General features: G+C 42.5%; 1 protein-coding gene across 1 annotated transcript; it reads left to right on the forward strand.

Moving 5' to 3' along the window:
• Positions 1 to 682: 682 nt before the first annotated feature.
• LOC135114081 (uncharacterized) lies at positions 683 to 24,199 on the forward strand. Its single transcript, XM_064029768.1, is given in 20 exon segments — positions 683 to 844; positions 2,274 to 2,423; positions 2,425 to 2,462; positions 2,747 to 2,915; positions 3,071 to 3,245; positions 3,631 to 3,763; positions 5,260 to 5,392; positions 5,530 to 5,647; positions 5,985 to 6,205; positions 6,497 to 6,615; positions 7,233 to 7,341; positions 7,508 to 7,631; positions 8,181 to 8,325; positions 8,596 to 8,716; positions 9,287 to 9,520; positions 12,002 to 12,133; positions 12,580 to 12,726; positions 13,456 to 13,607; positions 14,233 to 14,381; positions 23,153 to 24,199. Coding segments are annotated over 19 exon segments (2,727 nt in total). The 5' UTR covers positions 683 to 844; positions 2,274 to 2,309; the 3' UTR covers positions 23,347 to 24,199.
• Positions 24,200 to 25,587: the final 1,388 nt, after the last annotated feature.

Consider the following 25,587-nt stretch of genomic DNA (forward strand, 5'->3'; position numbering starts at 1 on the left):
CAGGGAAAGCTGCGTTCGTAACCACAGTACTTGTTACGACTCCGGAAGCCTGATGGTGGAATACCTGAATTATTTTACACCCACACGCTCTCACTCTCTCTCTCTCTCTCTCTCTCTCTCTCTCTCTCTCTCTCTCTCTCTCTCTCTCTCTCTCTCTCTCTCTCTCTCCTCTCATATAAATAGATAGCTAAACACATGAGAGAGAGAGAGAGAGATAGAGATAGAGAGAGAGAGAGAGAGAGGAGAGAGAGAGAGAGAGAGAGAGGAGAGAGAGAGAGAGAGAGAGAGAGAGAGAGAGAGAGAGAGAGAGAGGTGCTTGCATACATACGTAAATAAATACATAAATACATATATACACACATACATATATACATACATACCCACATACATACATACACACATCTGTACATACATACATACATGTTTTAAGGAAATTGATACGGATATACTGTATGGTTCGATGTGCAGACAATGATTGATTGATGGAATTATGAATTGATTGAGTTACTGGTATTGATGAGCGTATGTATCTAGGCAGACAGACAGACAGACATAAAGGAAAATTATAGTTTGTTTTATCTACTTATACTCACTCAGACGTGCCAACAAAAAAAGTTAAATTCTTCATCCAACACCTGGTGGATGCATGAGAGGCAAGGAAGGATGAGGCGCCGCGCCGCGCACAAGGCCGCAGGTGTGTCCGGGCTCGGTAGTCTGTTGGTGTCTGCGCCGCCGCTGCTGCTGCTGCTGCTGCTGCTGCTGCTTCTGCTGCTGCTGTTGCTGCTGGAAGTCACAGCATTTGATGGCAGCGTGTTGATTGGCAAGCGACTTTATACTACCGCTGGTAAGTCCTTCCTTGATCGTCTGACACGAGATGTCACCATGAAATATTTGTCGCGTTTGTGATGAAGTTTTCGCCATATTTATCTGTACATGTTCAGTAATGTTGTTCATCACGTTGTGACAAGTGAAATATTTGTGATGTGACCGCTATGTAATAATACGCAGAATACCACTTGAATTGTGAAAGTCACTCAAGCCAAGCACCTGAGCAGCCGAGAGTCGGGGAAGGGCAGCGCGGAGCACAAGGACAGATTGCCCGAGCCCGGTGTTTTCAAGTTGATGTGAATGTTAACAGACTACAGCGAGAACAACGTGGATTTTATCAATAATCAAGTTCATTGATGAAAGAGAAAACATAAAATGGATGAATACATAAGACTGATAGTGGTGGCCGGTATGGTGGTGATGGTGGTGGTCGCGACATTGGTTCTCATAGGTATTCTGCATACTTAGGAAATAATACATATTCTCGCAGGTGAAGAAAGACTGCTTTGACAGTCATGTGAACAACGGCAGCAGCTGTGGCAAGCAGACGTGGACTCTGTTGAAATACAAAGTTGCAGGTTTCGTCACGAGTTGCTTTGTGCTGAAGTTAGGAACCAGCATTTGGGTTGACTGAAAATTATTTATTTCGGCATACTAAAAAAAAAAAAAAAAAAAAAGTTATGCTTATGAGCGTCAGCTCTGCATCACAGCTTCCCTGCAAGTGTTTGCTATAAATGGTGCACCTGTAGAAGCTTGTGACATTGAGGTGCGGCGAGGTGCTGTTGAGACCTGCGTCCGATAATGGTGAACACCTGCATAGGTACCGATAAACATGGGCAGGTAACCACACTTAACGAGGCTAAGAACCCCGTGCTAGTGACATGATGGAATGTGTTCAGGCGTATAGTGGAATCATGTAATCTATGAAAAGAATTATTTTTTTTATTCCAATAAACACCAACAACAAACAACGATGATCTCCAAAGGGCGCGGTGTTAAGCATCATCAGGAGTGTCACTGACGAGAGAGAGAGAGAGAGAGAGAGAGAGAGAGAGAGAGAGAGAGAGAGAGAGAGAGAGAGAGAGAGAGAGAGAGAGAGAGAGAGAGAGAGAGAGAGAGTGTGTGTGTGTGTGTGTGTGTGTGTGTGTGTGTGTGTGTGTGTGTGTGTGTGTGTGTGTGTGTGTGTGTGTGTGTGTGTGTGTGTGTGTGTGCGTGTGTGTGTGTGTGTGTGTGTATGGGGGGGATGGGGGTGGGGGAGATAGTTTTGCTGCTCTGCCTTATCTGAAAGAATGTTGATTGCTCCATGGGAATTAACAGCAAACACACACTAAATATTCGCATTTCACACACTGGAAAAATAAATGTAAGGTGCATTCGAAAATGTTTCCTCAGCAAGCAATTTCAGTAGCAAATAACAATCCCTCTCATGAACAAAGTTGTTGCAGGTGTATGGCGCTCCGGCACCAAGCGAAGGCTGAATCATGACGAGCCAGGCAGAGGAAGGGGAAGGCGCCGAGGAAAGACGCCTGAGAGAGGACAGAGAACGCTTTGCTAACTGGAAGCGGTGGGGCCCCTACCTCAGCGAGAGGCAGTGGGGGCACCGTGCGGGAGGACTACTCGCCCCACGGAGACTGGTGGGCCACTGTCGCTAACGGCAACAGCAGTAGTTATTGTAGTAGTAATAGCAGTGGTAGTAGTAATGATTGTGGTGGTGGTGGTCATTATATAACAGGCACCTGCCTTGCGAATAAAAATCAGAACATGTTTTCATTTACCACAGAAATACCAAATCATAATGTCTGCTCCCCAGTGTCACTTTACTATTACTTACTCTTTATGTAATTTTTACAAAGTATGGTAATGATATTGATTAGATCATAATTACATTTAAATATCAGTTTTCCTCTGACTCCCACAGCTGGGAGTACCTCCCGCATGACCACGCCAGGTCGCGGGCGTACCGGTGGGGCGAGGACGGGCTGGCAGGTGTGTGTGATCGCCAGGGTCGTCTGTGCTTCAGCCTGGCACTCTGGAACACTCGTGACGCCATCTTGAAGGAGCGGCTCTTCGGCCTAACGGGACCCCAGGTGTGTGTGTATGTGTGTGTGTGTGTGTGTGTGTGTGTGTGTGTGTGTGTGTGTGTGGACGCGTGTTCGTGGGGCGTGCGCACATGCGTGAGTGCGTGGATGCACGGTTCGTTTCAGTTCTTCTTCACGCTCTTCCTGTTCTTCCTCATGTGCAGGGCAACCATGGCGAGGACGTCAAAGAGCTGTACTATTACCTGGACGCCACACCCACACACTCTTACCTGCGTTACCTGTACAAGTACCCGCAGCAGGCTTTCCCCTATTGCGACCTGGAGCACACGGCCGCGGCCAGGACCGTGCACGACCCTGAGTACGAGCTGGAGGACACCGGTGAGGGACATAGAGTGCAATACGTACTTGGTTGGGCTGGAAATAGACAGACAGTTTGATAAAAAGATAGATAAAATTAGACGATTATACTAGCTGGACCTCAGAGCAGAGAGACAGGCTGATGGACAAGTTTGTAGAAAACTTGCTAAAGCTCAAACAAGAAGGACAATCGTGCATACATACGCGTGACTTGATCAGTTGATTCCCTCACATCAAAGATTTCTCATTCGTGACACATCCTTTATTGCGCATCTATCACACATCTTTTATCTTCGCCTCCCATGGAGTTTATATTTTCATGAATTATTGAACTTTTCTGAGGTTTTTCTAACAGCGACAACTTATCCCTCCTCACTCTAAGCCTCCTCCTCCCTTCCCTTGTCAGGAGTCCTGTCCGCTGGGTATTGGGACGTGGAGGTGGAGTACGCCAAGGCCTCCCCGAACAATCTGCTGGTCGAGGTCACCGTCACCAACAGAGGCCTCAAAGAAGACACGCTCCACGTCTTGCCTACACTGTGGTATGTATGTTTGCTTATATTTACGCATGCACTGTATGTACTCAAATGTATGCATGTATTTATGTATGGTTCTTGAGAGATGATGGAGGGTTCATTCTTTGCCCAGCTTCTTCCTAAGACATGTTTGGTATTAGTACACTTGTACAAAATTATGCAGGTACGAATTGAGTGACGCTACATCGATATTCTTAATTTTTTGTGCCCAATGAATGAGAACCGTGCCGCTCGGGTCCTCATCTACACTTGTATCTTGATAAAATCCATAATCTTATTAGAATTTGTAAAGTAGAGTGTTCACAGTTCACCCGTTTAAGGGACGAAAGAGTACAAGTGTTAATTAACTTATCGGGAATCGTGTTCGAAATAACAGTGAAAGCTGCCACTGGTGTTGCTGTTGTACTACACGCAGCGAAAAGGTTGCAGTAATCCTGGGTCCTTGAGGTGCATCATCTCTAGGAGCACTCCAGGAACCTAATGTCAGGAATTCATATCAACTGTCAAGAGAGAAGAGTATCCCCGTAATGATATGAACAGAGTCATCGCCAAGGTTGCAATGACGCTGTAGCCGAGATACACAAGGCAGCGGCCAATGCCAAGGTTCACCATGACTTTCTTGTATTCCTGATGACAACCAGCCTTGGACGGGGTGAGATGGGGTGCCGCAGGGGGCAGGACAACTGTGGCTGAGGTCACGTCCTTTGAAATACTCTTAAGGAGCTCCACTAATATACACGGCATTGTTCTCTCTCTCTCTCTCTCTCTCTCTCTCTCTCTCTCTCTCTCTCTCTCTCTCTCTCTCTCTCTCGTTAATACATTCCCGCATACGCATTTTATACTAGGAATTTGTCTCTTTTAAATAAAAAGAAATCAAAGCGAATATCGGTGATTCTGAAACTCGGGACCATGCGGCAAATACTCCAGCGTCGGCATGACTTGACGCGAAGCTCTTCACTCCTCCTGCATTTGCATGCACTGTCCACTCTGCCACAGCCTGCCACACACAGGTTTTTATATCATGTGTTAAGTTTTGATTCATCTCATGCCCTGCCCAGGCAGTGTGTCGATTATGCCAGTCATTGTGAATACTAGAAAAAATATCATATTGATTCATGGTCAGGACTGAAATTTTCACCATAGTTATATGAAAGAGCTGCTCCATACACCAATGCATGGCGAGCGTCCTTGGAATGTCCTCCACATACAGAGGACGCTGCCTGTGGCCTTGAATGTTGTCACCCTTTTGAGGATGACAAAGCCAAGGCGCCTCAGCCTCAGATAACTGTGCTGTGCTGACTGGTACGTTACAGTAGTACACACAAGTATGCCGATGAGTTGTAAGGATAATTATAAGCATGCCATGAAAGCCTAAATTTAATATCGAGTGTTTCATCTTTCTTTGCCTATCATTACTATGTTTATGGTTGGTTATCTGTATGTTGTTGAGTCTGTAAGTGCCTGAAAATTCCATCAATAATGGATGTTCGCTGACGTCACAGGTACCGCAACACGTGGGTGTGGGGCTGCACACACGAGGGCTGCGGTCTCAAGCCCAAGCTGGAAGCTGTGGGCGCCACACGAGTGAGAGGATGGCACGAGTCGCTAGGAAACTACCTGTGGGCAGTAGACCAGGTGAGCCTCCCAGCCCGGTGCGCTCCTACTAGCTCATGAATTGTTATCCCACATGCTCAAAGTGTTTAGACCCTTAACGGGTCACTGTGGGGCCAGTGGATGCTAAAGGCAAATCTCACTGCCATTATTACCTACAGAGCGGAAAAGAGGCGCCGCTGCTCTTCACGGAAAACGAGACCAACACCCGGAAACTGTTTGGCGTGGACAACTACACACCTTACGTCAAGGACGCTTTTCATCGCTACCTCATTGACGGTGAGACACTGAGAGGCGAGGGTAAGACAACAGAGGCCACGATGACCATTAACGAGGAGACGGTAACTGAGAAAAATCGTGATCGTCTTTTTTTTTCTTTTTTACTTAGCGCAGCATGTGCACACCAGATATCTTTAAAGCTAATTCCACTCAGTGTATCACTTAACACAAAAAGTATGCAGTTGCTCGAACAGCTTGTGTGATTGTCAGTTGTTGCTTAGAAAACTTACTCGAATTTGAGTCCTTAATTATCTGATTTCTGAAACAAAGGATGCCTTGTATCAGTGTGTCAGACATTAGTACCATCACAACTTTTCTTTGTCACTTTCTCCTCCAGGAGAGAAGTCAGCAGTAAACCCAAAGTCACGGGGCACCAAGGTGTGCGCTCACCACGTGGTTACTCTACCCCCCGGAGCCTCAACCACCCTGCGGTCCCGGCTGTGGCAGGCGGACGAGCCTCCACTTGATCTGGGAACGCACGAGTCACCAGTGTTCGGCGAGGCTTTTGCCGCCATTATGAAGCAGAGAAAGCAGGAGGCGGATGTTTTCTACAGCAGGGTTAGTGTTGTCAGGCTTGTCGTCCTCAGCCATGTTAGACTTAAGTCAAAGAATATAAAATCTAATTTGATATTTTTTATACCCAGTTTATCTTAGTGTGCGAGCAAACCAGCAACGACAGTGTTATTGCAGAAGTTACTCACCTCGTGGGAAAGAGAATGAGATTGTAAAATTAGGAAGAACTCTCTCTCTCTCTCTCTCTCTCTCTCTCTCTCTCTCTCTCTCTCTCTCTCTCTCTCTCTCTCTCTCTCTCTCTCTCTCATATATTTTTATCACTATCACTGATGGCAGGCGTTGAGTCCTCGCCTGAACGCAGAGCAGCAGCTGGTGGCCCGCCAGGCGATGGCTGGCCTGGTGTGGACCAAGCAGTTCTACCACTACATAGTGAAAGACTGGCTGGGAGGCGACCAGTAAGTCCCCTGCAGATGTTGAAAAGCATATTTCAGAAATAGTACAGTAAAATCCCTCTTATCCGGCATCAACGGGACCGCCGACATGCCGGATACTTGAATATTGCCGGATACTTGAATAGAAGTGAAATTATGTCCACAATCACCACCCTATACTCACGCATCTTGCCATAACAAAGATCAGCTGATCTGATCAGCTGCTTAAGTGTAAGCACAACACGCTTCCTCTTTTCTACAACTTTAGGCATGATGAAGGCGTCAGGCGATAAACAGTGCACACGCGGGACTGAGTCACTGAGTAAACACAGTGCAGTGGACCGCGGGTGGCGCGAAGCAGTGCGCTCTGGTGGCGAGGGGACAAAGTATGCCTCGCGCGGGAATTTTAATCGATTTTATGAGTACACATTGATTTTTTATTGATTTTAAGGCTCGGGGAAAAATGTGCCGGATACTTGAAGCTGCCGGATACTCGAATGCCGGATGAGAGGGATTTTACTGTATAACATATATGTTAGAGTAGTTGTGTAGTTCCTCACACTTAGTATACCATGAAACACTAAGCCTCCATGTATACAGAAAAGTAGCAATGTCACTTATTCAGTCTCCACGCGTCCCAGGCACCAACCGCCACCACCAGAGTCCCGCCGCTCAGGGAGAAACAGTGACTGGGGCCACTTGTACAACCGTGACATCATCTCTATGCCAGACAAGTGGGAGTACCCATGGGTGAGTCCCTGAACACTCTTCATTTTAAGCACTTCTAATCAAAGACCATCACACATCTGATATAAAGAGCAAATTCTTAAGCTTACTGTCTAACAAGAACTTCAAACTGGTTAAGTCATTACTCAAGCAGATAATTGATTTCCTCCTCGTGGGTGATCCCCATCAGTACGCGTCGTGGGACCTCGCCTTCCATGTGGTCGCCATGGCCATCGTGGACACTGACTTCGCCAAGGATCAGCTGCTGCTCTTCCTACGCGAGTGGTACATGCATCCCAACGGCCAGATACCAGGTACTGTATGTACCAGCCTTCCAATCAAAAGAAACTCATTAGAAGTTGATAGAATAAATGACATATGCGGTAAAGGCTGACTTGCTGGCACATCAGGAGATGAAGCGTGCAGTAAAAGAAGATAGAAAGGTGAAATTAAAAAGCTTGCAGATAAAACTAAAGGGAATTAGCGGGTTTTTTTTATAGTCAAAATACTTTACCTGAAAACTTACTTTGTAATGATCGCTGCTGTGGAGCCTTACTCTTGTAATGTATTTATTTCTTTATTCTATTGGACGCAAACGCTTCAGATTTAGAGTAGAAAAATCATGGCTTATGTCGCTCAACAAAGTTTTTTTTTTATTGTTAATATTATTATAAGAGTTACTGTCTCCCGAAGATATCGTGTGTTGCAGCGAAGAGATAGATGGAGATGTGCATGGAGTCCCTAAGCATTGGCATTTCCTCAGAACATAGGCCATCTTACAGCGACACTGGCTTCCTGTGTGTTTCCTAAGTCTACATGCTATACAGACCTTGTGTGATGCATTTAACCGTTTTTGTACGCAGCCTACGAATTCGCGCTGGGGGACGTGAACCCTCCCGTGCACGCGTGGGCCGTTATGAACGTGTTCCGCGGCAGTGCTCCAAGGGGCAGCAGGGACACTACCTTCCTCGCCCGTGCCTTCAACAAGCTCTCTCTTAATTTTACGTGGTCAGTAACTACAAACTCATCATTTGAATTATATGAAATTGCATGGATACAATGTGAAAGTATATATAGTTATAAACATTAGAAATTCAAATACAGTAGAGTAGCTTGATTATAAAAACGTACAAGCAGTTTAATGTTTATCTTTATTTGTCATGATTCTGGTACATTTCTTTCATACGCACATTACTGCTGTTTTTGAGATAGTCATGAACATATTTCTTTTTTGATACACGCAATTTATTTCAATGAGTAATTTGTATCTCTACTCAGGTGGGTGAACAGAAAGGATCCCCACGGCAGGAATCTGTTCGGTGGGGGCTTTCTGGGTCTTGACAACATCGGGGTGTTTGACAGGTCGCGGCCCCTCCCAGTGGCGGGGCAGCTGGAGCAGGTGAGTGTCTTGTGGCGCAGGGACAAATTATCAAGTCAGCCTCGTCTCTTCCATTCACATTCTGCAAGGAAATATCACCACTCTTAGTTTTTAAATGTGTGCTGCAATTTCCTGATCAGAGAATGGGTTGTATAATGTGGGGTTTTGTAGCTTCCATCGTGGCTAGCAACTGCATGTAGGCTTGTCGCTCCTAATATTATGAGAGGACTTCTTTCAGGCCTATCTGGGTTTGTATTTTTTGTTTCGTCATCTAATCTTAATTTTGATTAATTAATAATGATGATAGTAATGATAGTCATAATGATCATGATGATGATAATAATAGTAGAAATAGAAATAATAATAACAACAATAACAATGATAACAGTGAAGTGCAGTATAAAGAACGAAATATCAGTGACAAGAAAAAGAATCATCTAAACAAAATATTGAGCTCTTACGATGAAAAAAAATCCTTTACTTAAGAAAAAAATAATATTAAACGTGTGTGTGTGTGTATGTGTGTGTGTGTGTGTGTGTGTGTGTGTGTGTGTGTGCTGCTACTGTTATCACTACTACTGCCACTACCAGGCTGATGGCACAGCGTGGATGGCCTTCTTCTGCGTCACGATGCTGGACATGGCGCTGGTGCTGGCGGAGAGGGACCCGGTGTACGAGGACATGGCATCAAAATACTTCGAGCACTTCATCCTCATTGTGGACGCCATCAACTGCTCGGGGCAGGGGCGCGGGCTGTGGGACGACGAGGACGGCTTTTACTACGACTACATTAGGAAGCCAGACGGATCCTCTATGCCCCTGAAGGTGAGGAAGTGGCAAGGATTGTTTGTTATGCTAGCAGGGATTTGTTTTGATGGTTTTGTATAGTTGTGGCCCGATATCTATTAATCTTTTGGCGGTTAGGCTGTGTAATCCCGGCCAAATATCTAATAACGTTTTGCAATGATATTTATTGTATTTAACATTCTGTTTCGTGGGAGCGCACTGGTTCTGTTAGCAATATGTTCTGAAACACTTCTGCGCGCACCCCGACTACTTTCAAAAGGTTGTGGTTAAGGTTACACAAGTCTTAAAAGAGTGCTTCTATATTATTAACAGGAAAAAGCACTCTTGGAAACCAGGCTAATCATCCCTGTGGCCTTTGAAAACAGTCATGGTGAAAGAGTAAAGTTTTTCAGAATACGAGGCCGATAACAATGTAGGTAGTTCCGGCTTCGAATCCTGACCTACATTCGACATTTCCTTGAGCGTCTGTCCACTCCTTAAATGAGATTGGTCAGCAGTGACTGGGAAGATTAAAGGCGGAGGGGGAAGGAACTGCCTCCCTTCCTCCTTACGAAACCTGATAACTGATTGATTTTCACAAGATCACAAGACTTCATATTGCAAAAAAAACGCTCAGCACAGTAAGAGTGAGTGCAGAGGATTACTGAACTACTGCCCTGCACTGTAAGCAGCGGTGTTTTGGGAACAGCATGGCTTATGGGACAATCTACTTTACGTGCCGTGTTCTAGAGAAAAGCTGGTGCGTGGGGTAATTTTCTGGAAACAGTGGTGCATATTAATAATTGTGATTCGTGGATACCGAAATAGGAAAGAAAATAGAGGAAGAAAAAGAAAATGAAAGGTCTGAAGGTGTGGCGGTGAGGTGCTGGCGTGCCGGGTTCCTGTGTGACGTGTCAAGACGCAGGCATTATGAAGACAAGAACTTTGTCATGTCCGTCACAAAATGGATGTCAACCTTTGCTGGGTAAACGGTTTGTGAGGTGTTTGAAGCCATAAATCATCGGTGGACACGAGCCGTTCAGACTTTGCAGGAATTGAATTTACATTTATATCGTGTTTAAGTTAATTAGTTGCATAAGTATTTATTTAGTTAGTTCAATTAGTTGATTACTTTTTTTTATCAGCTTGCTTGTTTATATCCTTATTTATCTATTAATCTATCCATTTTCTATTCCTATGTTAGTTTTGATTTAAATTATTATATGAGTTTATGTTGAGCATGTTGAATTTTAAGGGTTTTCAGTGGTTGGGTGGTGGGCTGAGGAGTGAGCAGTAGTTTCAAACATGGTCTCGTTTTTATGTACTAAAGCACGCTTGGGGAGTCTATTCAATCCTCGTTTCCCGGTGGCCAAAGCAGTGGTCGGCTGACGTATTTCGTAAACACACGTCTCGCCTCAACTATTTTCGTCTCGGTAATTCTTATCTTCGGACTCACCACATCACAGTTTGTTTGCAGAAGAAATTGATCACCACATATTTTTGGAAGCCTTTTGTATTCTTTCTCTTTGCACCACGTAATTTGAGGACAGTTTGCAAATATATATTTTTTTTTCCTTCGTGCGTTGATATTACAGTTTTGAAGATGAAACCTTCTGCGGCGCCGAGTGCACTGGCTCCTAAAACACTTAAAATATTCCTTTACGTATATTCCTTCGCTTCTTCGTCACTGCAACATACAGAAAAACATGTAAAGGATTATAATTTCTGTAAATATTACCATCCATCGTGCCTTCTCCACTGCTGAGATGGACGCTGGGTCTGTCCCCTCGTCATGCGTGACCCAAATCAAGAAATTTCAAGAATTCCTAAGATTTTTTTCTGCATTCTTCATGATGAGTCTTTTTGTGGTCATGAATAAAAACGACAAGCACGCATTCACACACGCGCGAGATATTGTGATGAGAAAGAAAAAGGCTAAAAATTAGGTGACTCTCTCTCTCTCTCTCTCTCTCTCTCTCTCTCTCTCTCTCTCTCTCTCTCTCTCTCGCAGAACGGTAAAGTTAACGAGCTAACATATTTGCAGCGTGTGATGGAAGAAAAAAATAATGTATATGACGGAGGTCACGAAGATGTTGTGGAGACAGGTGACGAAGGAATTAAATTTGACAGTGACGCAGAAAACTATAAATATGGCAGAAGAAGTGCAAGTGAAGGAAAATGAGAACTACGATGGAAATATGAAAGTGACGAATAAAACTGGAAAACCTTTTAGTGAATTTAGAGGTGAATGACATCTGAATAAAATGGAAGCGGCTATAAGAATGACAGAGAGAATAATAACGGTGACAGAGAAAGTTAGAGAAAGGTTTAGAGAATATGAGAAAGAATGAAAGCGGGAGAACATGACGAAGAGGAATACATATGACAACGACGGAAGAGAGACAGAAAGCTGACGAACTAAGCAGGAAATAGGGATGACCGTGGTGAGAATACTGGTGATGTAGGATATAATGACGATAACTCGGAATATAACGGTGACGGAGGGCGTGTGTGTTGCAGATTCGCTCCCTGGTTGGCCTGGTGCCGCTGTTCGCCGTGCTGGTACTGGTGCGGGACGAGGTGAGCGCCTTGCCAGGGTTCTACAAGAGGGCGAGTTGGCTCATTCAAAACCGTCCTGACCTCGCCTCCAGGGTAAGGCATCTCGTCACCGCTATCACCAAACTAACCAACATACTCGTATTAGCCTTTTTTAGTATTAGGGACAATTTCCAAGCTTCATAGGATCACTTATTATTAGTTATTAAAGAGTTGGGCATATAATGATATTGAATGAGTTACTAGAAATTATTTTTTTAAGTTTATTACAATAGATATCTTAAATCAATACGATCCTGCATTGGTACTACTGCTACTACTCTCTCTCTCTCTCTCTCTCTCTCTCTCTCTCTCTCTCTCTCTCTCTCTCTCTCTCTCTCTCTCTCTCTCTCTCTCTCTCTCTCTCTCTCTCTCTCTCTCTCTCATCCCCATCTCAATCCCCGTCTCACACCCCTCTCACCTCCCTCTCACACCCCTCTCACCTCCCTCTCACACCCCCCATCTCACCTCCCCCTAACCTACTCTCACCTCCCTTCCATCAGGTGACCTTCATGAGCGAGGATGGATCTGACAGAATGCTGCTCGCGGTGCCCACCAAGGCGCAGCTGCTGAGTCTCCTGCGTTACCTGCTGGACGAGAGCGAGTTTCTCTCCCCTCACGGCATCAGGTCTCTCTCCAAGGTGCACCAGGTAACGCACTGAACCGCACCATTCTATTAAGCCAGCGTCCGGTTTGCAAGTCAGACACATTACTCGACTGGGTTATGTGATTTAGTAAGTTGTGACTGGAATTTATTCAACGTGAGGTTAATTAAGTAAGTTCTGAATGTATTTTCGTCAGAGTAAGGCATTCCATTTGACCTAAGGTTCAGTGAGGTTCAGTAAAAGTGGTATTTCAGATTTCATTTTTTATTTTTTTTATTTATTTATTTTTTCTCTCTCTCTCTCATTGATTGCATCGCTGGTTTCATTATTTTTGTTGGTTCGTGATGTGGTTTACTGCAGCACTATATTGATTGCAGTTTCCTTTTCGCTTCTCCGTCATCCACACTTCAGTACACATCTCATCCACGAAGATTCACGAGAGGAAAATCTCGCCCATTGTATTTTTACTTTTTTTTTTTTTTTTATCTTTGTCATCTCTGTCACATGTTCTATGGTTGTACTGATTTGCAGTTTTGGCTCCTCCTTTCCTTCTTCTTAGCTTCAATGTAAATTTCATACGAATTATACCCACGAAGATTCATTCATTCAAATTTCACCCAAAGTATCTCTAACTCCAAATTTATCTAAGCTTACATAACGTAACATAATTTATCAAAGAAAAATTTTATGAAGAAAATTTATGGATAAAATCAAATGTGCGTAGAGAAAGTTACATTAGGGAACTTACTGTAAACATTCCATCTACCGACCCAGAATTCCCCCTTCGTGCTGGACATCGGAGGGCAACGCCATGAGGTGTCCTACGTGCCGGGGGAGTCCGACACTTACCTCTTTGGCGGCAATTCCAACTGGCGGGGCCCGATCTGGTTCCCCATGAACTTCCTCATCATCACGTCCCTCAAGCGGTGAGTCACGAGTCGCCACCGTCCTGTTCGATACATTTTTTGCACCGTCAGGAAAGTTTCTGCTCTCCATTTATCTTCACTCTGATTTGTTGTTCGCTGTTGTCTGATATTCGCTGCATTCCTCCTTGTTGCAGGATTTTTTGTCGTGTCTTTGCTTATTTGTTTTGTACTGTACTGTATTCCATTCAGTTTTTATTTTGTCTTTTTTTTTCCTTAATTTATACATTTATTCGTATTCACTGCCTTCTCCATTAGATGTTTGTATTTGTTTGTTTAATTTTCTTTTTTTTTTCTTTTTTTTTGTATATATATATATATATATATATATATATATATATATATATATATATATATATATATATATATATATATATATATATATATATATATATATATATATATATATATATATATATATATATATTTTTTTTTTTTTTTTTTTTTTTTTAGTCTTTGTAAAGTACCGAAAGAAATTATTGTATTCTGAAATAATTAATCAGCTCAATTTGCAACATGCACGAGGTTCATTTCACATTTCAAAGATATATGTAACATGATTGCTAAAAGGTACTGTTGTTATTCCTGCCAATGCCACGGAAATCCTTATTTATCCTCTCCGCTGCAGGTATTATTTCTTCTATGGCAAGGGACTGCAGGTGGAGTGTCCCACGGGCTCCGGAAACCTTATGAATCTGGAAGAAGTGTCGGTGTTCCTCGCCCGCCGCCTCGTGTCGCTCTTCCTGCCAGGCCCCGACGGTGCTCGCCCCTGTCACGGTGAGCGGTGGTCTCTTGTGTGTGTGTGTGTGTGTGTGTGTGTGTGTGTGTGTGTGTGTGTGTGTGTGTGTGGACGAGAATGTGCATCTTTGTTGTGCGTGTAAAATATAATATAAGGAAATTTATTGAAAAGTGAAAAGATTTGAGGTAGGAAAATGCAAGGAAATCCAGTGACGCAAGATGTGATGTAAGAAAAATAAAGAAATTTTATGAGATATAACAAGGTCTCACGTAAGAAAATAGATGTCGCATGAAATTTTCAAGTTGCGACAGAAACAAGTACCGAAGAAAAAGAAAAAAACGAAAAAATGCAATTCTTTATCATTATATATTCTTTTATATATATATATATATATATATATATATATATATATATATATATATATATATATATATATATATATATATATATATATATATATATATATATATATATATGGTGCCGTATGATAGACTGTGAACTTGTGCTGTGCCGCGGTAGTCAGATATGGTCCCATCAAAAAAGAAAATATAATAGCGTAATGACAAAATGGTGTTTGTGATGAGTGTACACAACAGATAATAACTGAGTACGAAGCTTTGGGTAGAGCGAGATTGTGCTTTACTCACCTCGTTTTCTCTGACTGCTCCCCTCAGCGTTCCCGTTTGCTCCCCCTCCCTGTTTGTTCGCTCTCGGTCACCCACCTCTTTTGCTGTCTTCCTTCTGTTTACCCCGCATCGCGCCTCGTCTCTGCAGCAAACTTTGAACAATTGGTACACTCGTAGTCAGAAATCAAGTAACCTGCATTCATTTCTGTGTTTATTATTTTCCCTGCAGTCTTTGAGTCTTGTGATCAAGTGACAATCTTAGAAAACACGAAAATTTATACATTCCAGGGAGATGAGAGGTCTTGATATTGAAGGAAACCTCTAAACACAGTGGTAGTGAAACCAATATGTTACTAAACTATAGACCATGATTGTACGTGTTCTCGCTTTGACCAGTCTAGAATCCAAGGGACATCACAACACCACGGATGGAAAAGAAAGAAAGCAGTCGTCACTCTAAAAATCCTTAGTATTACTTTAATCCTAACGACAAAGGGTATAAAGAGAGTCCATTTTCATGACAAGATAATAAGGATGATGAGAGAAAAAGGGGGAAAAAAGAAAAGGAAGTGTGAGCTGGAGGGCGAGGAAAAGTGGACGCCTAGAGGTCCATTTCGTTGGGCAATTTCGGCCTGAAGCAAGGAACAGGCCAATCTTCCCTGTGATAAGCGGCCGTTTGGGGGAAGTAAGACGCTGGTGAGATTTTAGTGCTTGGAAGGAATGGACTGGCGGAAAGCTGAGCAGTCAAGTTATGCCGTGCGTGACGTGGAGGAACCCGCCGCCTCGTTATCGTGTTAAAAGTTTTGCGGGTGGAGGTGCGGACGACGCGGCTGCAGAGGATAGAACGTTAAGTCTTCAGCCAGCAACTCACACTGATCACCATCTTCACTTCGGGTACCTTTACTTGTTCAGGTGTAATTTGGTGCGTGGCGATGTGTGAAGAGCTGAATGAATGGGAAACGTGAGCATACTTATACTACTTGAACTGTCCAATATTTTTTTCGTGTTGAATGCAAGACACTACTCTTAACATCACATTCTTATATTATCTCACTTTTTACAGTCATATCTTCCTTGCCTTTGTTTCTCTTTTTTTGCTGGGGAAAGCTTTAAAACGTTTCCAACTTTCGCATTTTTTCCTCTGTTATAATGATATGGATCCCTTGTGTTGCATTCCTGTTTACATCGCGGAAGTGGAGCTCAGAGTAGCAGGCTAATAGTGTTCCCTCCTGTAATCAGAGACTCAGCTGGATTTCACGACAGCAAGGGAACACACACACACACACACACACACTGCAGATTTCATGTCTACCCAGATAAATAAGCAGCAGTGTGCGTGTTGTCAGACTTACACCACTATTGATCCTGAGGCTGAATTTGAGTGGCTCCTGGTCACCTGATTTCGTATCACAATAACCGACTTCCTTCAGTCAGACTTGCTGCAGTCACTCCTTAGAACCCGGCTAATTTACAACGCCACGCTGAGAATGATGAAAGATAAATAAAAGAGACGAAGGTGAACTTGCTCTCTGAAACTGTATGTATTTCACGGTAACCTCTCATTCCCCGTCAACCCACTCAGACTCAGTCACGCTATTTGAACATTGGGGCATCTAGGAGGAGTCTTTCAATCTCCCTGCGCTTACAAATGTAGTCTACCGAGAGTTACATGATCACTCTGTACCCACGGCACTGCGTCCTCAGCCCGTGGTGTAGTGTTGAGGAAGCGGGAGTGAGTACGTTTTTCCAAGCAGGATGTGGACTTTGAAACCGCTACTATGTAAGATCCAGGCATTAGTAGTAGTCGTAGTAGTAGTTGTAGTTGTAGTTGTAGTAGTAGTAGTAGTAGTAGTAGTAGTAGTAGTAGTAGTAGTAGTTGTTGTTGTTGTTGTTGTTGTTGTTGTTGTTGTTGTTGTTGTTGTTCTAGAAAAGAATTAATAATAATAATAATAATAATAATAATAATAATAATAATAATAATAATAATAATAATAATAATAATAATAATAATAACAACAACAACAATAATAATAATGACAACAATAATAGTAATGATGATAATAATAATAATAATAATAATAATAATAATAATAATAATAATGATGATAATAATAACGATAGCAGTAGTCGTAGTGGTAGAAGTAACAGTAGAAGCAGTAGTAATAATTACATTTTTTTGTTGTTTTTATTGTTGTTCTAGCTAGTGTTGTTGTTGTTGTTGTTGTTGTTGTTGTTGTTGTTGTTGCTGCTGCTACCGTTGCTGCTGCCGCTGTATTTCGTTACGCATACAACAAAACACATTACATATTACATTACATTAGTCATCATAATGAAAAAAAAATTAAGATATTAATCAGAGTAAGATAAACATAATGGCAGCTTTTCACTACTTTGTATTTGGTAAGTCATTTAATGTAAAAGTTGCAGTAAATACAGGAAGTTAAAAATAAACAAAAACAAAAAAAAATATTTCATGTATAAGATATATTATATGATACCGAAAAGACTAACAGTGCCGGTTGTCAAATCTACAATTTTCCCTTAATTTCAAAGATTAAATAACCGTAAAATAAACATGAACCCCGTCTGTTATCAAATTTCTTTTTACCATTGAGTCATGCAGGTGAGAATGTCCGGTAGCAACAGCAGCAGCAGCAGCAGCAACGGCAGCAGTATTACTTCTACGAGAAAAGTAAAAATATAGTAGTAGTAGTAGCAGTAGTAGTAATAGTAGTAATAGTAGTAGTAGTAGTAGTAGTAGTAGTAGTTTTTGTTGTTGTTGTTGTTGTTGTTGTTGTTGTTTCTTCTTCTTCTTCTTTTCTTGTTGTTGTTGTTGTTGTTGTTGTTGTTGTTGTTGTTGTTCTTTTGTTGTTGCTGTTGTTGTTGGTGTTGGTGGCGGTGGTGGTGGCGGTGGTGGTGTAACATAGTAGTAGTAGTAGTAGCAGTAGCAGTAGCAGTAGCAACAGCAGCAGCAGCAACAGCAGTGGTAGTAGTAGTAGTAGTAATAGCAGTAGTAGTAGTAGTAGTAGTAGTAGTAGTAAGACAACAATAACAACAACAACGTCAGTACCAGAAATTACTGTTAAATTGCGAGACACACTAAGCCGCGTACTGCCACATTGCTCATCTCCGTCTCCTTGACCTTTAGAAGCTGTAGTATAATGGCTAAGAATTCTTCGCCGGCACGCACAACCCACTGTTAATTCCAGGGTACTGCGGCTTGCCCTCCTCATGTATCATTGCTTAGTACTTGCTTATCGATCAACACGCGGAGGGGAAACAAAGGCAGTCACCAGTTTGTGATTCGTTTCACATTACTGTTGCATCGGAGTTCACGTATGCTTAGGAGAAACTGAGAAGTAACGACGTATATCCAGTACTGTAGAAACTTAATAATAGTGATGGTTTGTGAGATGTGACAGGTACAGATGTGCGTGGCTTCGCCCTCCTGTCCCATCACAGTCACGCCTCCCACCAGTGTTAGGCAGTGTCACGGTTGCCTGTCACCTTCGAGTTCTTGTCATCCATAGACTAGCGAGTCCATGGTGTCTTATATTTTGTCCTGTCTCACCATGCTGCCTAACTCCCCACCTCCCCTTCACACACACGTACACACATACAGACGGACGCACGCACGCCAGGGTCCTTAGCACTCAGGCCAGCATGCTTCATATATCCTCGAGCAAGCCCTAGATTTGAGTGAAGCTTCCTCTCCATCACACCTGACTCTGACTCCCCCCTTACCTCACCGAGACAGGAAAATAACTTCCTTCTCCGACCTTCCCTCCTCCTCCTCCTCCTCCTCCTCCTCCTCCTCCTTACTATTATATTTGTTCATACTACTACTACTACTACTACTACTACTTCTACTACTACTACTACTACTACTACTACTACTACTACTACTACTACTACCATCACTACTACTACTACTACTACTACTACCGCCATTGACACCATCACTACCACTACCATTCCCTAAGTGTGTTCGGGTCATCCGGTCTTTGTTGACTCCTCGTACCATGAAAATATCAGATACCAAACCAAGCGAGCCATTGGTAAGAGTTATTGTTTGGACCTTATATTTATACAGGGTGCGTGGTTTCAAATCCTGCAGATACAACTAAGGGAAATTTGTTTTTTACTGAAACAAAAACCTTGAGATACTAAGCAGCAGGAAAGTTTACTGCAATCTTCGTGACTTACATTCTCCTTTGTGGTGAATATAATGTTCCTGTCCGTGTGTGAATCCCAAAGGGCATGGGGAGATATGCGTGGAGGCCAGCGAGAACCTTCCTTCGTGTGATATGCTGGCCAAATGAATCTACCAGAGAAAGGGAGTGGACGGGATTGGAAGAGTAAAAGTGTGCTTAGCTCATCTACAAGTCATCTTTCGGAGCCAAACACTTCTTCAGTTGGACCTGTAACAGCTGCAATTCTTTACCTTCCAGGGTACCCGATGATGAAAGAAAAAACAGGTACAGATTTTAAGAATAAATTAGATACTTAAGGAAGTAAGAGAAGCTACAAGAAGTTAGGAGGGATACACGTAGTATTTATTTATTTTATTTATTTCATTTTATTTTATTTTATTTATTTATTTATTTTATTTATTTATTATTTTTTTTTTTAGGTTGTTGCTGATGATCTGCCACCTTTATATCTATTTTTTTTTTTTTCTGGTAGTTTCTATAGAAATTTCAGTCCCACTTTTCCATGCAGCGTGATCTTTCCGGCCGAACACTTACGACTAGAGGAAACAGATGGGGAGAAGCCTTCCCCTTAACTATTCAACGTCTCTTACTTTAGACATTATAGTTTTTCATACAATCTCATAAAGGACAATAGAGTTAATGGTTGTTTGTTCCTCCTTTGTGTTCCTTTGTCACACTGCCCTACTGACCCGCTTTCCTGACCCACTGTTGCTTCCTGCTGTCCCCGCCTGCCCGCTTCCTTCCCGGCAACACAGCCTGCGGGACTCGAGGGACCCAGCACTGCGACAATGTGATTCTGAGGCGTCAGTCACGAGACCCCAAGCCCTTGGTTCTTGCGGGAACGAGCCATGATTTATCGATAGGATATTCTAGGAAATTTAGGAGACATGCGGTCATACAGTGGTACGTATTGTCGAAAAAGATAAATAGAATGTGTTCTTGAAACTTATAAAAATGTGATGAAAACAAAGTATTTATTAATCTTCCACTCAGACTGTTTTTTTTTCTTTTTTTCTTTCTTTATCGAGAATAGAAACCGTGTCTGTGTGTGTGTGTGTGTGTGTGTGTGTGTGTGTGTGTGTGTGTGTGTGTGTGTGAGTATAAATAACTACCACGAGTGTCATTACTTCGACCCCACTTGTACTATACACTTATCCTGTGACTATACGCCCTGTACCTGCGTGACCCTGGCCCTGCACCGCTGAGTGAGTGACGGACTGAAGGAATCAAGGAAGTCACAAACCTTATCCCCTCCTTGGCATGAATCATTCCCTGGAGCAAGTCACGAACACCATAAACCCATATTGCCTTCGCTGTCATTACACAAGTTAATTAATATCTAAAGAAAATCGAAGAAAGAAAGTGGAATTACTGAGAAATCACTGAGTATTACACGCGCAGAACACAAGGTTTTCTTCTTCCTCATGGCTCTTGGTCGTTCATTACGGCGCCTCATTCTGGCCAACACCTCTGCTTATCGACCGGCGCTGCAGGACCTTGGCTTAAGTGAGAGCGAAGACTTTAAGGAGAGGGAGGAGAAGGAGGACAAAGAGAGGCACAAGAGGGGGAGCTGGACTATAAATATAACGGAGAGTAAGACAAATGGTGCCCGGAACAAGAATTAAAGTAGAGGAATGGAAGCAGTTTATCGGACGAAAGACTTGAGGGGAAAAATCTTAAGTTGGATGATTAATGTTGAAGGTTATGTAATTTGTCTCTTATAATTATTTTCTCTCTCTTTTTTTCTTTTCTTTTCCTTTCCATTTCTCCTTACCCTCTCCAAGCCATCCCTCTCGTCTGTATCTCCGCCCAGCCTTCCCCTTCCCCTCCCCCTCCGTGACCCACTCCGTCACGCAAACTCAAGTCTCACGTGGATAATGTTTTTGCTTCTTTAAGTGCGCGATATTTCAGTCACGGCAAAATTACCCGCCGGCGCAACGCAATTTTCTGCTTCCCTTATCATTAAAAATATTTATCGGAATTCCCTTGCTATTCTCGGTAACTTCTCCCTTTTTACCAACATATTCCCTAACGTACGAATCCTAAAAAGTTTTCGAATTTTCATTTTTTTTTTCTCTCTCTCTTTTCCTCTCCTTTATTTTTGCTCCGGTTTAGTTTGAATCCCTTAACTGGTTTAGACGTAATGGCCACTAATAGGAGGATTACGTCAATTATTTTTTTTTCATTTACTTACAAATTTGAATTAACTTCCGTAATTTCAAATCTTTTTTTTCTTTTTTTCTTTTTTTTTTTTTATATATATTTTTAATCATCCCCAATTATTTACCTCGGCGAAAACAGGAGGGCGGGACGAGCACTAATCACTATAACTACTCCTCCAGTGACCGAGCCAACAACTGCCCTGCGAGTCTCGATGCACAACAAATGGACCACACGAGATCCATCCAGACGCTCGCTGACTTAATCCCTTGCCACCACCCCCCACCTCTCCTACTCTCCCTTCTCTCACTTTCTCCCCCAGCTTTAACCCTCCATGCCCTCCCATTTCCTCTTCCTCTTATTCTCTTCCCCGTTTTCTTGTCCTCGTAGTCCCTTTTCCTACTAGCCCCTTCTCTACCTCCTCTCATTCTTTTCCGCTTCCCGTCCTATACCTTTCCAGCCTCACTCCCTTCTTTTTTATCTTTCACTTCCTACTTCTTCCTCCTTCCATTCCCTTTCCCTTCCCTTCCTATCTTTGTTCTCCATTTCATGCTCCTTTCCTCTCTCTTCCATTTTTTTTTTCCTCCGCTTTCCCCATCACTACTTCATTCCCCATTCCCTCCTTGCTGTGCTTCCCTTTCCTCCCACAGTATCTGCCTGCCTTGCCATCCCCATTCTCCCTGTCACGCCTGATGTGTTGTGCCTGCCAGCAGCGCCACACGCCATCCTCTGTGAAATTGCACTTATTGGGCCATAATGAAAGTGATGTAGTTGATAATTCTTCCTTCCGACCAGCGGTGGTGTAAACTGAATAGGATGACCGACTCGAGAAACTGACCAGCTGTTGCCTGTCAGCTCAATATACTCTAACCTCGAAGACTTTTGAAACAATCTAATGTATAAGAAGAAAGTACAAAATGGCAACAATCACATTTTTTTTAGATTGTGTGTGTAGAACATGAGAACATAAGGGAACCTGCAAGACGCCAGCAAATATATGATCATATAACAATAATTATAATAATTATATAATATTGAATGTAATTTGTTCAACACACCACTAAATGTAACGTGTATAAAAATGCACTACAACAGCCTGGGTGGGTACGCCAGTGTCTATATCCAGTCTGCCCCGCAACCACCTCACGTATAACTTGCAACTTGGAGCCGATAGCATCCTGTTTAAGAAAATTTATGCAAGGTAGTAAGCTTAATAAATTCTTATTAGGAACAATTAGGCGGCCCGCCAGGCCAGAAATACAAGCGATTAAAATTAGCTTTCAACTTCATGTAAACGAAAACACTTCCTTCCTAACACGATACTGGACGCCAGAACCTGAACACCAGATTATGCCGTGTCCACGTGAGGCGTAAGCACAATGTTACCAGTGAGCAGACTATTGTCATGCTTTATCAAAGTAAGAATTATGAGAATATTGTTAACAAGTATTTGACATGGCAGTTGTAACACCTCAAGCTGTTGAGTTGTTATAAACTTGATGTAGTGTCCTCCCTCCTTGATTTATATATCAGTCCATGAAATTATTCGTTTTTTTTTTTTTTCAGTCCTTCCATATCAAATAATAAAATGTTGTACGACGTGCAGGCTTGGAACCATTCCGAGTTTTATATGACTCATTAGAATGTATCAAGTAATAAAAATGTCATTATTCGTAATGTACAGTGATTTGAGGCTTCCATGTTTACGATATTTGGCCCCGTGTTGTTCCTGTCGCATGACTGTATAGTGTGAGTGTGTGTGTGTAGATTTTGCAATAATCAATCTCTTTCATCCGGTGTGGCGTGCAGGGGCCAGCAAGCAGTACCGAGACGACCCAGCGTGGCGGGACCTGCTGCTCTTCCATGAGTTCTTCCATGGCGAGAGTGGCCGGGGCTGTGGCGCCTCCCACCAGACGGGCTGGACCGCGCTAGTGGCCAACTGCCTCAACATCACCCTCGGATATTCCCACGCTGGTCTTGGCCGCTACTCTTACACGCACTGATCACCGCCAGTCTTACGCTGCATTCAAACTGGATATTCACACTCTGTTATCCTTACCGAAGAAGTCAACTGATACGATGAATTTACGGTCTCTCTCCAGCTGACGAAACTAATTTTTGTCTAAGTAACATTGCATATACTGTCTCAATTCATTCTCTTAAACTATCTTTGCATAATTGTTACGTAAAACGCCCAACCCATTATGTTAATAGATATATATTTGATTGCCGCAGTAATGACGGGTATGCCAATGAAGCAAGCCAGGTTACTTAACAGAAAAATAGTTTCGTCTGCCTGAGTGAGATGAAAGTAAATATGTAGTAATACAAAAGTCTCTCTCTCTCTCTCTCTCTCTCTCTCTCTCTCTCTCTCTCTCTCTCTCTCTCTCTCTCTCTCTCTCTCTCTGTGGTCATGTTTGCCGTCCCTCCTCCTCAACTACTCATGTCACGGTAATTACGCTTGTTTGCCAGTGTACACAATTTTTTCCTTCCTTCTTAACTTTTATTTTTCCTTTTTTTTCCACTTGATTATTTAATGAACTTTTTACCCCCACCATATCTCTCTCTCTCTCTCTCTCTCTCTCTCTCTCTCTCTGGTAGTTAGCATTGTTCTAGTGACGTCATAATTAGTAGAAGGGTTGAGGATAGTGTAGTTTCGTCATTCAGTAAAGAAAACGTAAAAAAGCTTATGAAGTTTGGAAGTATTACTCTCTGATTTAGAAACATATTGCAGAGACTGATATGATTGACTTTATGTAGACGTAGATTACATATATGTATGCATTCGAGCAGCGTGTGTGAGGACCAGGGCTCATAAGCTGTAGTGTTATGTGGTAATAAAAATATTTGTACGTATAGGCAGCTTTAGTTCTCATGTTGCACACACACACACACACACACACACACACACACACACACACCGTTGTAAATGCTGATGCAAATTCACTTGACTTGTGGTAGCAGTGGTGGTAGTGATAGCAGCAGTAATATAATAAATAGTAGTGGAAGTAGTAGTAACGATGGTGTGTGTGAGGAAAATGAAGGATATTTTTGTCGTTGTTAGGTACTGTTGCTGGTTGGTTTTTGTTTTCATTCTTTTTTGCATTTTTTTCAAGTATGTTATTCTTATTTTTAGATGACAAGGAAGAGTGTGTGCTTACAACAAATTATGAATATTGACATCGTACTTGACTAGCGAAATACCGTGCGACAGTGAAGTCCACACGTGTTTTGTATTGAGTCCACACACACAGTTGCTCGAACATTATAAAACTTTTTTTTTTCTCTACGGAAAGAGTGGAGTGTGAGACTGAATCCAAGTTTATTTTTTTATGTATTTATTTATTTGTTTATTTATTTATTCATTTATTTATATTTTTCTATGAACAAGGAGTGAAAATATGGGAAGAAATCCTGAGTAGTATTTAAGACTTCTTGCTGTCTCCAAGTTTCGAGGTCAGGATGAAGTCTTACCCAGACTTGAGAAAGTTTTCGTTCACGATGAAACGTCACGATAATAATGGTAATTTGTGTGGTGTATTATACAGTTCCTCCATTCCAGCCCTTCCCCTCATTATGACAAGGGATACGTAACATGCAACGTGCACATACGTACATACACATGCGTATGAACAGACAGACAGACACCGAGTACAAACATACATATACATACATACATACATACAGACATACATTCGTAAATCAGATTTTTTTAGTTACGACGCCGCAATGACGAAATTACATTGCGGATAAGCGAAAGAGAGAGAGAGAGAGAGAGAGATAACGATTTAACTGCCCATCAGAGTCATTCTCAGAACAATTAGAAAAAAAATTCGCCTTCGTGTACAGTGACAGGACAGACAGAGGAACACAACGGAACACAAATGAAGAGGGAGGAGATCAGCACACAGGGGGCAGCGAAACAAAGTCAAAGGAGCAACGTCAAATACACAGGCTGGGCGTGTTAACAAGCGCTGGATAAATTAACAATGATGTCCCAAGATAACGAGTGGATGACCATTTAACGGGAGTCGTTTCGTGTGCGCATGCGCCAAACACGGCTGACCAGCTCCAGTAGGAGCAAGACAGCTCTACGGATAACATGAGAGGTAGGAAACGTGTACGAGGTGAGACTTGATCATTGTATAGGTCTTTGTGCAGAGTAAACTATACGTAAATTATTTTTGTGTGTATTTGCTATGGTTTAATGTGTACAACAGCCGTTCTCGACCGATCTGTCTTTT

The sequence above is a fragment of the Scylla paramamosain genome, chromosome 27, assembly GCF_035594125.1.
Source record: "Scylla paramamosain isolate STU-SP2022 chromosome 27, ASM3559412v1, whole genome shotgun sequence".
Classification (NCBI taxonomy): domain Eukaryota; kingdom Metazoa; phylum Arthropoda; class Malacostraca; order Decapoda; family Portunidae; genus Scylla; species Scylla paramamosain.